The sequence below is a fragment of the Panthera pardus genome, unplaced genomic scaffold (assembly GCF_024362965.1).
Source record: "Panthera pardus isolate Hobbes unplaced genomic scaffold, ASM2436296v1 HiC_scaffold_12, whole genome shotgun sequence".
NCBI lineage: Eukaryota > Metazoa > Chordata > Mammalia > Carnivora > Felidae > Panthera > Panthera pardus.
Window position 1 is genome coordinate 62,195,230 of NW_026526677.1, and position 14,593 is coordinate 62,209,822.

At 50.1% G+C, this 14,593-nt stretch overlaps 1 protein-coding gene across 1 annotated transcript in view; it reads right to left on the reverse strand.

Annotated features, from left to right (window-relative positions):
• TENM4 (teneurin transmembrane protein 4) overlaps positions 1 to 14,593 on the reverse strand; it is a 2,883,939-nt gene that overhangs the window by 381,269 nt on the left and 2,488,077 nt on the right. The window contains 2 exon segments of the mRNA XM_053900128.1: positions 453 to 722; positions 5,286 to 5,573. Coding sequence (XP_053756103.1) covers positions 453 to 722; positions 5,286 to 5,573 — 558 coding nt within the window.

Consider the following 14,593-nt stretch of genomic DNA (forward strand, 5'->3'; position numbering starts at 1 on the left):
CAGTTTTTGTTCAAGGCCATCCTCTGACCAGCCTGAAATACGGGGGGGAGGGCGCCCCCGGTGGAGACCCCCCAGGACTGCTGAGCACCTGGAGGCTGGAGACGGAGAGGGATTCAGGAAGGACCAGACATGGCTGATGCAACAGAGAACAAGCTGCTGGAGATCCGTTACCGCTGCCCCCCCTGCCCCCGCCACAGGCACCTTGCAAGTAATAACCCTGTGCCTGAGGCACCTCCCAATCTGAAATCCCGAAAACAAAGAGCAGTGACCCAATCTCTGCTGTGTCACCAGTGGGTAGGTGTTTTGTGTGACCGTGCAAAAGGCTCTGACTTTTGACCACTGAGAGCAAAGCGATTTTTCACCAACTTTACCGGAGCCCCAAGCGATGGAGCAGAAAATCAATATTGTAATTAAAACCCCAGCACCTGGCACAGGCCAAGGTGGCCACTCACCGGTCTCGGTGTTCTCGTGCTCAGTGTCGGTGAGCGTGAGGTTGGAGTTGGCCCGGCTGGACAGGCAGGAGCTGCGCCCCGACCGTGTGCTCCGGCCCCAGAGCCGCACGGGATGCTCAGGGGACAGTACAGTGTCGGCCTCAACGTCGGCATCAGAGCTGGCCCCCATGGAGTAGCCGCAGTGTGGGAGGCCTATGTCTGTCCGGTACAGGGTGCCATGAGGGGGCGTCACCTCTCCCAGCCCTAGCTCGCGCAGGGTGAAGTTGGCTCCTGGGAGGAAGTGCAGGTAAGCTTGGTTAGGGTCTTCTGAGCAGGGGTCTCCCCACCAGAAACCAGGCCGCCCACCCCAGGATTCACTGTTGTCTGGTGAGCCTGTGTGGTGTTCTGCCCACGTGCCCCACTGCCGAAACGGCTCCTTCTGCCCCTCCCCCATCAGCCCACCTCCTCCACTTCCTTTAAGGCCCAACGCACATGGCCCCTCCTTTGTGAGGTCTCCCCTAATACCTACACCCTGGGCGGGAGTCCTTGCTTCTTCCTGTATTCAAGCCCATTCTGAGAGTCCTTGGCCCTAGTCATCCTGCACAGTAGAACCAAAGGCCTGACCCTTCTGCTGGTGATGACTTCAGCAGGGGCAGGGAACCTGTCATTCTCATTCCTAAATCCCTGCGCCTAGAACAAAATGTGGGACTCAGTAGAGGCTCAGGAGATGTCTGTTAAATTGAGCGTTAGGTCTCTTCTTCTGATCGAGAGAGGACTTGCCAGAAAGGAGCACTCCTGAGCCGAGTGGACGCCTAGTTGATGAGATGCAGATGGCTGCCCTGGGACCAGAAGGTCCTTTCTGGTCAAGTCGGGAAAGCCTAGAACACGACAATGAAGATGGTGACTGGCAGAGAAAAGAGGTCCCCAAGCAACACCACGGGCTTCCTCACGCTAGGCAGGGCCGGGACCATGGCGGGGATCTGCAGGCTTTGGAGCAGTCCAAGGAGCCAAGCACACAGAGCTGGATTGCGGAGAAGTCTTGAGGGCTCGGGGAGGCCTGGAAACATCCAGGACTGAGGTCAGTGAAGAGGTGGGTGAGGGGAGTTCACTGGGGGATTAGCATTTGAGCAACAAAGGGAATGGTAACTTCCAGGAAAAACACAGCCTCCATGTTGCACCTGAATGTTGGCTCAACATCTGTTCAAGGACGGCTTCCTGCGTATTTCTAATATTCCCATGAGTGTTTGGGGGATGAAGAAGAAGGGGTGGACAGAGGCATTAACGGTCCCATTCCAATTAAACCACTTCTCTGGGTTTATAATCAGGTAGCTCCCACATTTAAGCCAACTCCAACTGGCCGTGGGTTTACAGACAAACAGCAATGAGCAGGGAGTGGTGCCTGGCTTTCCAGGCAAGTGGGGGAGCTACAACCAAATACACGATGACAGGTGGAAGTCCAAAGAGGGGAGATCCACGGAGAATGTTCTGGGAACACACAGGCAGAAGGTGGGAGCTCAGAGGACAGGTTTGCAGATGAGAGTGAACTTGGAGAAAGGAGTAAAGAGGGGAGCATAGATGCCTGAGCTTTGAAGGATTCCTGCAACCAGGGCCAGGGCTCACTGGGAAAGCCTGCAAGGCCAGGACCTGCCAGAGAACAGGAGGGGAGCCAGCAGGGAGAGCCCCTACCACCATGGTGTGCATCACTCTGCAAAGAAGCCCTGTGCTCCCGAGCGTCCCGGTCAGCTCTGGGCCCAGACCTCTGTACTGACACAGGGTGCATGTTCTGTAGAAGTTTCAAGAAAACAGGCAGACACCCTCTGGCAGTACTTTGGGGGATGGATAAAGAGAGGGAAGGAGTGGGGGAGGAGGGACCAGTGGGGCCGCTGGGAAAATAAGAGCTGCAGTGGAGGCAGGGTGCCCCAATCCTGTGGCTCAGGTGGTTCATGTTGCTCCAGCCTTAATATGAGGTTAAGGTCATGAAATAGTTCTATACCGGCTGGCAACTGATGTCCGGGCCCACCCAGTGCCCCTGGCCTCCACCCCTCCCCATAAACAACCCCCAGCCTCCCCATGATGTGGCACAGCAGGGACCTCTGGGCTCTGCTCAGTGGCCAGGCAGACATTCTGGTTGGTCAGGATATGGGTCAGACCGATGTCAAATATTTTGAATATCCCCTATGTGCCATCCTCCGGTCTGCCCTTCCCCTGTGCCCTCCTTCTAAGTAGAAGAAACTCCACATTGGAGACCAAATCCCCTGTCTGCTTTCCATCCTCTCTGCACACCATACTCACTGCTTGCCCCATTTACCTCTCTCTGGTCTCCCTTCTCCACCCCTGTCTTGTCCCCTGCCTCCATCCCAGCTCATGCTTGCCCCATTTACCTCTCTCTGATCTCCCTTCTCCACCCCTGTCTTGTCCCCTGCCTCCGTCCCAGCTCATGCTCCTGCCCTGATGGGCTGGACCTCTCAAGGAAAGCCAGTCACACATCAGAAGAATGTGAAATAAACAGCCCAGGATGCATCAGTTTCCATGTGGCTTGCCCTATATACCCTTTTAAGCAGCCAGAGGCAGCGTGAATGTGAGTGAGTTGAGAGATCTGTGGACGGAGAAGTGCAACGTGATGGCTGACTCTGAGGGCTCAGCGATCCCTTGGAGCCAGCTCAGCCCCTCTGAAGTGTGAGCTTAGGAGATTTATTTCCCCAAATGTGGGAAGTCCTTATGATCTGTTGACTTTATGGCCTTTTGGCATCTTTCATGAGGATCCCCAGGACACAGGCTGACGTATCACCCTGCTCAACCTCGACTTGTGTGATCTTGGGCTGCTGCAATCACCTAAGCCACAATGTTCTTGTCTTTAAAGTGGGGGTGGTAATCTATGACCTGCTAGCCTCACAGAATTTTTAAGGATCTCGGGAGGTAATGGGTGGGGGAGTACTCTCTAAACTGTCATGGCCATGTCTGCCTATGAAATGGGAATGATTCTTATTTAAAATTTGTAATGTTTATTTATTATTTTTGAGAGAGAGAGAGAGAGACATGAGCAGGGGAGGGGCAGAGAGAGAGGGAGATACAGAATCCGAAGCAGGCCCCAGGCTCTGAGCTGTCATCACAGAGCCCAACGCGGGGCTCAAATCCACAGACTGCGAGATCATGACCTGAGTCGAAGTCGGATGCTTAACCGACTGAGCCATCCAGGTGCCCCTGATTCTTAATTTTTATAAAGACAAGAGGGGGCTCCTCTCTGCAGCCTCCTGTGCTAGGGTGGCATCCAGGCCAAGCTGGGCCAGTCAGGGCTCACTGAGCTCTATCAGGCATGGGCAGGACAGAGCTGGAAGAAAGTTTTGATATCCTTTTGTCCCTTCTCCTCACTGAGACCCAGAGAAGGCAATGAGTGGTAGGCAGAATCTTTGAAGCATCTGCTCCACACCAGGCACTGTGTCAAGTACTTTATTTACAATCCTGATTAATCCTCATGACCATCCTACGATTAGGATCACTGTTAACCCATTCCCCAGGTGAAGAAGCTGAGGGCAATAAAAAAGGCAGATCCAGAATTCACATCAAGATCGGTCAGTTGCCAGTCTGAGCTCTTAAGCACAAGCTGGAAAAGAGCTAAAGATCGTTCCTTTTGAGCCTGAGAGGCAGCATTACAAACAGGCCAGCTTTCATGTGGATTCAGGCCTGTGGGAGAGGCCAGGTGGGTGTCAGGCTATATGAGGGTATACATGTTTGAGACCAGCTCCTCTTACCTCTGTGATCTGGGGCAAAGGATTCAGCTCGGGGTTGTCGTATGGATTAGATAACAGTGCCGGAATGTATATGAACTACACAGCACGCTGCCTGGCTAACCCTGGCTGTGGAAGGGAAGCGGGTAGGGCAGAATCAGCGACTGGTAGCAGCCCGTCAGGCATCACAGAGGGCTCAAGGGTCTGCAGGCAGAAAAATAGGAATCACTGCAGCACCAGGGTAAGGAACAAATACGGCAAGTGTGGGAATAATGAGTAGGTCTGAGGGTTGGAGCATGGGTGGCAGGGTGTGGAGAGGCAGGGGACAAAATAGTCCAGGAAGAAAAACGGAGTTGGGGAAAGTCCCTTATGCCAGCTTAAGGAGCTCAGGTTATGGACAAGGGGGAGTCATTCCCAACTTCACTCTAGGTGCAGTGCAGAGAATGGCCCAGAGGTGGCAGCACTGGGTGAAGGGGGGCTGTGGTCAACCTTCCGGGAGAGAGAGAGGACAGCGGCAGAGTGGATGAAGAAGAGGGATGGATTTGAAAGTTACTTTGGAGTAGGATGGACAGGCTCTGGTGACTAGTGTAGGCCGGAACTGAAGGAGAGGAGTCAGGTGCCAAGATATTATCCAATTACCAAGACTTTAGGTCTATTTCAGGAGCAACGCTTTGATAGACCGGGACAATGCTCGAGGCAAAGAAGGTAATACGTCTGTTGAATGGATACATATATGACGAGTAATAAAACGAATAACTGACTTACTCCGCACTTGATGTTAGCATGCTTACCACTTACAACATGCCCCTCCAGCCCACAATTCAGTGCAGCCCATCTAACAGATGGGGACTGAGGCCTCCCGGAGAGCTGGTGGCGGTTCTGAACGCAACCCCAGTTAGTCTGGCCCGGAGCCCAGCTCCTAACCAGCTCTTCATGCCCGCGGACCGGGTGACCACGAAGATGAACTTAACTAAGCGTGAATTACAGGCAGGCTCTGACCAGATCTGGGAGCCAGAATAGCCGAGACCTGGTGTTGGCCCGCGTCCTCCCGCCAGCTGTCTGCTCACCTGCGCACGCACCCAGGTGCACAGCTGCCCCTCCCCCCCAGCCCGGCCCCGGGCGCCCTCACCTGCGTGGCAGAACTCCTCGGCCTCTTGCGGCACCATGTCCTTGACTCGGCCGCCGTAGGCCAGGCGGGCGTCCTGGTCGTAGGCCTTCAGGGTCTCGCTGGAGCTGTAGGACTTCTGTGGAGCCTTGCCCTCCTCGCTGTCCGCGGACGAGCTGGTGTAGCGGCGCTCGGCGTCGCGGCGCCGGGTCAGCGAGCGGTACGGCTTCCTCTCCTTCACGTCCATGGCCTCCGGCCCGCGCTCCTCCACATCCACGAACAGGGTCCTCGCTGCACTCAGGGCTGAGTGGTCTGCAGCCGGGAAACCAAAGAGAGGGTTGAGCCCGGGCCCCACGAGGCAAAGGCAATACCCGAATCCATCCCGGCCTCGGATTCGCCCTGCGATGCTGTGGACGAGGGACTTCAGACTTGGAGAGGGGAGGGCTCCACAGCCACAAAGAGATCAGTAGCAGGGGGGGACTTGCACCCGGGCCCCCTGAGGATGAATCCTCTTTCTGCTACTCCGCCTAGCCGCCAGGAAGAGGCTTCAGCCTCCCCTCCAGTAATGGGTATCAAGGAAGTTGAAAACAAAGACCAGAGGGCACTGATTTCAGCAGCCTCCCTAGATAGGAATCATGTGTTTGTTCCCATCATGTCCCCAGCTGGGATAGGGCCTGACACGGAGCTGGGGCTCCTTAAGAATTCGTGAAACGGGGCTTCTGGTTGGCTCAGTTGGCTAAGCCTCAGACTTCAGTTCAGGTCATGATCTCACGGTTGGTGGATTCCAGTCCCGCATTCAGATTCGCTCGCTCTCTCAAAAATAAATAAAACATTAAAAAAAAAAAAAGAATTTGTGGGGGCGCCTGGGTGGCTCCGTCGGTTGAACGTCTGACTTTGGCTCAGGTCATGATCTCACAGTTTGTGAGTTCGAGCCCCGCATGGGGCTCTGTCTGACAGCTCAGAGCCTGGAGCCTGCTGGGGATTCTGTGTCTCCCATGCTGTCTGCCCCTACCCCCCCTCAAAAATAAATAAAAACATTAAAAAATTAAAAAAAAAAAAGATTTTGTGAAATGAAAAACAATGTAACATGTGGCTAAGCACTTAGCACACACTATCTCATTACATGGTCACACGGCCTGAGATGTTATTCTTGTTTCCAACCTTTTTTGGAAATGAGTCAGAGTATAAATAACCAATTCACATGTATCATGACCAGATAATTAAACAACTACTTGATAATTGTCTGTTTTCTCCCACTAATAAGTAAGCTCCATGAGAGCAGGTGCTTTAGCTGTTTTGTTCACTCCAGAGCCTGGTGCATCTAATATACATTTGTTTATTTAATTGGCCAACCAATCCCCATCTGACAGATGAGAAAACTAAGGTTCAGAACCTCCTTCAAGGTCACTGAGGCGGTAACAAAGCCCGGATCTGAACCCAGGTCTGTTAGGCTCTAAAACTGGAGTTTTTCTATTCTATCACACTTCCATGAGTCCCCTTCCTTCCACTACACAAAAGTGTCCTTCCAGCTAGGCTGACCCTGGCCACCATGGCAATCTGAGAACTCCCTCACGTCCAGACCTACAAGCCTCAACAGGGACACCATCAGCACCTGGGGAAGCCACAGTGTGAGCCCCATTTGCCTGGGTGTTGCCAGGGTGTCTGATTGGTGGGAAGCTCCTGATATCACTTCTTTTTCTTTTCCCCATTGGACTTTTTTGCTCTAAACGGACATCCTGGGATTTTTCTTTTATACCCGTGATAGCACTCCCTTCTTCCTTCCAAATGTCTTCCTTTGGCTCTGGAATAGCAAATGCAGCCCCATACAAGAGCCAGGAGATAAGCACAGGAGGAAAACAGAATATCCTGAGCAAGGCTTGATGAGAGCTCTTATTTTTCTTGACGCATACAGCTTTCTCAGTTCTTTCTTTCACTGTTCCACTTCTTAGAGCCCTGTGGATATACAAACTGTGCAACTGTCCTGTAGAAAAGCAACAGAGCAAGAGCTATGACCAATGTGCCATGCTGGTGTGGAGGCTCCGTGCCTGGGGTGGGGTCTCTGACAGACGGCGGCGAGGGCCGGGCCTGCCAAGAGGACAGTTGGGCACTCAATGCCTGCAGGGCTGCAATGTAGCAAGCAGTACAGGGTGGCTTATTCATTTTTAAGACAAGTTAGAAATTTGGACTTAGACACAAAATGTGTGATTTTTGGATTCTATCCATGATTTCTTCAAATCTCAAAACACTTTGTAGGCCAAACAAAACACACTGAAGGTTAGTTTTGGTCTGATGGGTGGGTGTTTCCAAGTTCTTTGTTCGGTCATGGATAGATGAGGCATCCTTTTGGCCGAAGATGCCCTCTTCCCTACCAAGACCCAAAAGGCCATCTCCTGGGGAAGGTCTCAGCCTGGTTCCACTGCGAACTCTGCTCATCTGGTTACAGAGCCCTCTAGACCCACTCAAATGGGTCCATTATGTCCTAACCTGGAAAGCTGCATCACTTCACTTAGCAAAAGAATGGTCTGAGGTTACCACTGGTAACTGGTTGGAGTCTTTGGGATTTACCATAGATCCCAAGTGTCTACTATAGACTTCCTTCTACATGTTCTCCATGATTTTCAAAGAGTGCAAACATTTATGATTTCATTGGTACCCCCTAATAACCACAAAGCATATAAGACAACTATTTTCACCCCCATTTTATACATGGGGCAACAGTGACCCAGAGCCATCCAGCTGTCTGCCCAAGGCCACACGGTGAGTTAGTAGCAAAGCCAACATTACTAGGCAGACAATGCCTTAGGGTGGCAGCTAGAGCCAATCAAGATGTGTAGGTGATATTTTTTGGGTCCCAGTTCTCAAAATACCCATGGAAATTAGTTCTGGGACAAGGAAAAAGACGTAAGATACATAGAAATCAAATCACCTTACTGAAGCCCAAACCCAAGTTTCCGAGCTCTGGTCTCTTAACACTCAGTCTTCTGACAATGGCTGACGCAGTGATAGTTGGTCATCTGAGTACCTGAGGGGCAGGGCTGGAGGGAAGACCGGTGATAACACTTTCTACTCCAGGGCTGTGAAACCTTTTTGCCTGCGATCCATAATTTGAAAAACACCTTACGTTGTGACTGGATACACACATTTATGTATATGAATGCGTGTGTTTGTGTGTATAACATGGAAAGAAGATTCACAAAACCAAAGTTACCACATGATGAACAATGTATTCTGATGTTTCCTATTTCATTCTCTTTCAGTTTTTTAAAAAGGCAGATGATAACTCTCTAACTTGACCCAATACTGGCTTTTGACCCAAAGCACTGTTCTGGTCTAATTTGGATGAGAATTTATGGCGACTGTCACCTAGCCTCTGTGCCCTCTGGCCCTTCACCTCCAACCCACCCCCCTGGATGACAATAATGATGATGATAATATAATAAGAGTAAGCACTAAAGTAATGTTAGTCATTGTTAATACTAGTGACTAATAATTCATAATAATGATTTCATAATAATAACCAATATTATGTTATTATTAGTAGCTAATATTTGCTGAGTACTGTTACTAATATTGTATATGGTAATATTTTAATCCTCACTTCAATTCTGTGTTATAGGTACTATGACTATCTGTAAATTACAGGTGAGAAATTATGAGGTTAAATATATTGTCTAAGGTTACACAGATCTTGAGTGGTGGACCCAGAATTCTGGTCCAGGGGTTGAACTTGGCATATGGATACAGCCATGAGATGATTTTGCCTCGGTAGGTTGTGCCAGATGAATTTCTTAAGCCCAGATCATTCCTCTACCCTGTTGATGCCTCTCTAGGAGCTCAGAATAAATTCTTGTCTCCTGGTCAAAATGGAAGGTTAATCTTTGATCTGGCTCATTTCACTTCCTTCTCACTGAGTCACTTGCAACCTTCCTGGATGTTAATTCTGTGGCCTCTCTGCCTTTGTTCATGTTGATTTATCACTGTACATCCAGCTAACTCAATGGTCTATATTCATGTCTGCTTTCCCCTTGATGGCAGTTCCCTGAGGGCAGGCCTGGCATCCACAGAGCTTGTGAAATGCATGTGGAGTGAATGAATGAATGAATACAATTACTTGACAGCTACTTTTTACTTCTTACCAATCTTAGGTGATATAAAATATTAGTAGTTTGATTTAGGTAAATATGTATTAGATATATCTAAAATTGAATCAAAGGCATTGTTTATACGACTTCTTTTAAAATTTCAAAGGGGCACCCAGGTGACTTGGTTAAGCATTCGACTCCGGCTTGGGTCATGAGTTCGAGCCCAGCATTGGGCTCGCCACTGTCAGTGCAGAGCCTGCTTCAGATCCTCTGTCCCTCTCTCTGGCTGCCCCTGCCCCACTCGCTCTTGCTCTCTCTCTCAAAAATAAACATTTAAAAAAAAATAAAATAAAATTTCAAAGTAAGCCTACGTTTGAAGTATGTGTCTAGTATGTAGCAGCTGTGTGACCTGGGACAAGTTATTCAACCTCTCTGCGCTTCAGTTTCCTCATCTGTAAAACAGCATCAGCCTCTTAGGGTTGTTCTGAGGATTAAATAATAGTTAATACATGTCCCTGGTACATATTGTCCCTAATACATAGCAGGTGCTCAGTAAATGTTAGCCATTATTATCATCAGAAAAAAAAGCCGACATTTTATTTTTAAAAGGCACCCTCTAGGAGGCTCCAGCTGAGCATCAGTTATAGCTGGAGAGGAACATCCCCTCAGAAACGTACGTTAATAAGGCTGAGACACATTTTAGGCTGTTAAATTGGTGGATGACTATGTTTTTTTATCAGTGTGTGCCTGCTGACCAAAGACACCGGCTTCAAGGCAAAGGCTCAGTAACTATGAATTACTAACAACACAGCTTCCCTGTCACAGAGCAGAGGCAGGGAGAACATTTGCCTTGCTCTTATTCCCCTTTAATTTTTCCCCCAGTTTTGAGTTAATATAGTGATTCAATAAATGGTAAATATCTATTTTTTAACAGATGGGAGGTTGGTCATGGTTCACACTCGGCTTGGCATTTAATAGAGGAGGAAGAGGTTGGGAGGTGAGAGGTGACAGTGGAGCGAGGGTCCCAAGCACAGTGACGCAGAGACCGGGCGGGAGGGTGGAGGAATGCTGGGGAGGGGGCCCAGCTCGGACCCACCCGCCCGGCCCTCCCCGCCCAGGCTGGGCAGCCCAGGCACCTGGCACACATTCATGTTTCAACATGGCAGTCCCTCCTCACCCTGCTGACCAGGGGCTCCCCCCTGCCCCTACCTCTATTAGCCTGACCTTCCCCACCCTCCCTCTGCTCCTTCCTGCTGCCCACAGAGCACCTGGCTTCTCCCAGACGCACACCCTCCGTTTCTGTCCCTCAGAGCTGCCGGCCATTTCTCAGACACCCTGCACCCTTGCTGCCACGGAGCCTCTGCATACCTGGCTCACAGGGCTCACCTGAGGGAGATGGGGCAGGAGGGTGTAGGCAAGAGGTCACAGTGCTGCATCCTTGCTCTCTCCCTGCTCCGTAGCCCTTTGTCCACTCATCTGACACCAGGAAGTGAATCAGGAGCTGGATCCATCCATCTCCAGACCTTCCTTCCCACAACCCTCCGCCACGCACAGTGACAGAACCAGCTTCCATGGTCTCGCTCCAGCCACCTCCTGGCTATGGGGCTCTGGGCAGGCTGGAGGTGTTGGCTTTATTAGACGCTTTGTGAACTAATGTACCTTATCCCTACAGGCAAAAGGGATTGGGAAGTGACTACTAACCGTGTCGTCATCATCATCATCATTGACATGTGTTATTTCTGACCAACATATCATGTAACTGTACCCATGTAACATGTGTGAGACCCCGGCCTGCTCGTGAGGCGGGGCTTGAGGAAACTCTTCTTCAGGTAAGACCCGAGCACCATGAAGATGTCTCCAGAGAGGAGTTCATTTCCACAACCTGTTACATACATACTTATGCTGGGCCCTGGGGCCGGAGATGAGCTTGACGGAAGCCCTCTGTCCAGGGTGTCAGCCAGAGGAGGCGACCGCCAGTGCTTTGCTAAGCAGGACCTACGCTTCTACACGTTTCTCCTTAAGCAGACACGGGTGTCATTCTTGGCCTCTCTATGGGGAAGGAGAGTGGGCCCCGGACAAGGAAAGGGAAGAAATATGTGTGCATCGAGCCCTGCCCTCAGTGCCTTCCACACAGCCCCGTTAAGAGCCCTAGTCAATTATCACTTTAGACAGCAGGCGACATGACCTGGGTGGTTGGTCAAGTTCACGCAGCCGGTCAGTGACTCTAAAATCTACATTTTAGGCTTTTTTTTTTCCTCTTTTACACAGACCTGGGCTCAGATAGATCTGGAAGGTCTGAACGGAATGTGGGCAGGGCTGGGGGACCCTGGTGGTGATGGTGATCAGGGTATGATCTCAGACAGGAAAAGAGGTAATAACAATAGAACGACTACCATGTATCGAACATCTACTCCTGTGCTGGGTATTTTGTACACACTATTTCTAATCTCTGCAGCAATTATGCAGGTTAGATACATGCTCTTTTATATTTTCTCTTATTTATTCTTGTTGTGCAAATGAGATAACAAGCTCACGAAAGAGATTACGTGACTTGCTCTAGACGCCATGGTTTCAAATGTCAGGGCCTCGTTTTGAATCAGGAGAAAGGTATTGCACACCTAGTACCAAGGTTAATTCATTTAGCAAATGCTTACTGAGGACCTTTCCTGTCCTAAGCGCTGCAGAAGATGTGCTGAGGTAACACGCCAGGCTTCCTTGTTCCCTCCCTCCCCTTGACCTCTTCTCCCACCCCGCCTCTTCTCTCCCGCACTGAGTTCCCACCCTGCTGTCCCAAGCCTCACATGAGGTCTATACAATGGAGTACTACTTGGCAAGGAGAAAGAATGAAATCCTGCCATTTGCAGCAATGTGGATGGAACTGGAGGGTATTACGCCAAGTGAAACAAGTCAGTCAGAGAAGGACAGATAACACGTTTTCGCTCATATGTGGATCTTGAGAAACTTAACAGAAGACCAGAAAAGGGAAGGGGAAAAAATAGTTACAAATAGAGAGGGAGGGAGGCAAACCACAAGAGACTCTTAAATACAGAGAACAGACTGAGGGTTGATGGCAGGTGAGGGAGAGGGAAAATGGGTGGTGGGCACTGAAGAGGGCACTTGTCGGGATGAGCGCTGAGTGTCGTATGTAAGCGACGAACCAAGGGAAGGAATCTACCCCTGAAGCCAAGAGCACACTGTATACCCTGTATGTTAGCCAATTTGACAATAAATTATATTTAAAAAAAAAAGACAAATGAGCTTCCACCTCCTTGGAGCTTCTCCACAGTGGACAAGTCGGCCAGGGAGAGAGGCAGGGGAAGGACCACAGGGGCCCCTCGCCTGGGCCAGATGGGCCAACGGTGGAGAGAAGATCAGAGACCACTGCCCAGAGAAAGTGACATTTAAACTATGACCGAAACATGTCAAGTAGAAGTGAGCTAGGCCAGACAGTTTTGAGGTAAGGAGAGAAAAGAAGTCTAGATGTGACTTTCTGTTTTCTCTGACGCACAGTAAAAATGCATTTCACAATCCAGAACACACACGCATGGACACATTTCTAACTAAAAAAAAAATTTCAGAAACTATGCCTCATCTTTCCTCAAAGGTGGACTCTGACATTTTCTGTTTTATTCTTCTCTACCAAAACAGGATCATGGGTGGCTTGCCAACCTATGGTGTGCAAAGCACTGTTCTAGTCACAGCATGGATGAAGCTGGAGGTGTATGAGAACTGGGACCAGAGGGAGACCCCGTTACTCTCCGAGTCCAGCCTTGAGGGAGAGAGAAAGGTGGAAAGGGAAGCCTGAGAGCAGAGGAGTGAGCAGCCTGGTGGAGAAAAAGCAACTTCCATGAACAGTTGTCATCTAAGTGGGCAGTAAAATGCAAGCGAGCATGTGGCAGAAAGCCTGGATGGGAGGTCCCTGGAGAACGTGTCCTCCACGTCTTGGGTTTTGGAAGCCCTGATGTGGCGGTGGCCGGGAGCTGGCCTGGAAGAATGGCACAGGTGTTGGACCCGGGAGAGAAGGGGAGATGGGCAAAACAAAGCTTTAGGTGTGTGGGGAGAAACTCAAGAAGCAAAGTTGGGCCCTTCATGCCGGCTCCAGCAATATTTATGAGGGGCAGGGGCCCGGAACACTGGCAGGGAGACCTGCACAGACATACCTCATTGCCAAGGAACCTCGCCCCTGCCAAAGCCCTCAGGGAAACGGGGGCTGTTACCACCCTGGGTTTCCTTGTGACCTACAGAACAGCGAGAGACGAACCAGGAAATTGACTGAATTCCTACCAGACTAAAGTTTTATAAGTTTTCCTTAACATAAACACATGGTGATATTTTTAGCTCTTTGTGTGTCAAGATGGGCCCATAAATATTTCAGAGCTAAAATGTGTTCTATAAAATAGAAGTCCCGAGCATTATCTGTTTGTGTATGTGTGCATAAGACCATCATAAATTTTTACTTTCCTTAGTCCTTCAGAGTTTGGTGTTGCAAGTCCTTTGTTTTTTTTTTTGTTTTGTTTTGTTTTTTTTAACGTTTTATTTATTTTTGAGACAGAGAGAGACAGAGCATGAACGGGGGAGGGGCAGAGAGAGAGGGAGACACAGAATCGGAAGCAGGCTCCAGGCTCCAAGCCATCAGCCCAGAGCCCGACGCGGGGCTCGAACTCACGGACCGCGAGATCATGACCTGAGCTGAAGTCGGCCACTCAACCGACTGAGCCACCCAGGCGCCCCAGCAAGTCCTTTGTTTTAAACCCTACTGTGATATGAAAGTGGATGCCAGAAGTGGAGGGGACACATCTATGCTGTGTGGGGACTGTGTCAGGCTACATGTGCACCAGAGAACTAGGGGTTATCCCCACTTTACAGATTTGGAAACTGAAGCTCAGAGTAGCAAAGTGATGTCCAAGTTCATACGATATGCCAAGACCGGAATCTGGCTCTAAGTCTGTATTCTCTGTAATGGTACCCAGAGCTCACGTCTCTGGCCCTGTCACTTGAGGGAATGTCTTGCTTTTAAACACAGTGGCACAGTGAGGGGCACTTGGGTGGCTCAATCATTTGAGCGTCCGACTTCTGCTCAGGTCACCATTTTACAGCTCACGGGTTTAAGCGTCACGTAGGGCTCTACACCGACAGCTCGGAGCCTGGAGTCTGCTTCAGATTCTGTGTCTCTCCTTCTCTCTCTGCCCCTCCCCTGCCTGTGCTCTCTCTCTCTCTCTCTCCCTCTCTCAAAACTAAGTAAATAAACAT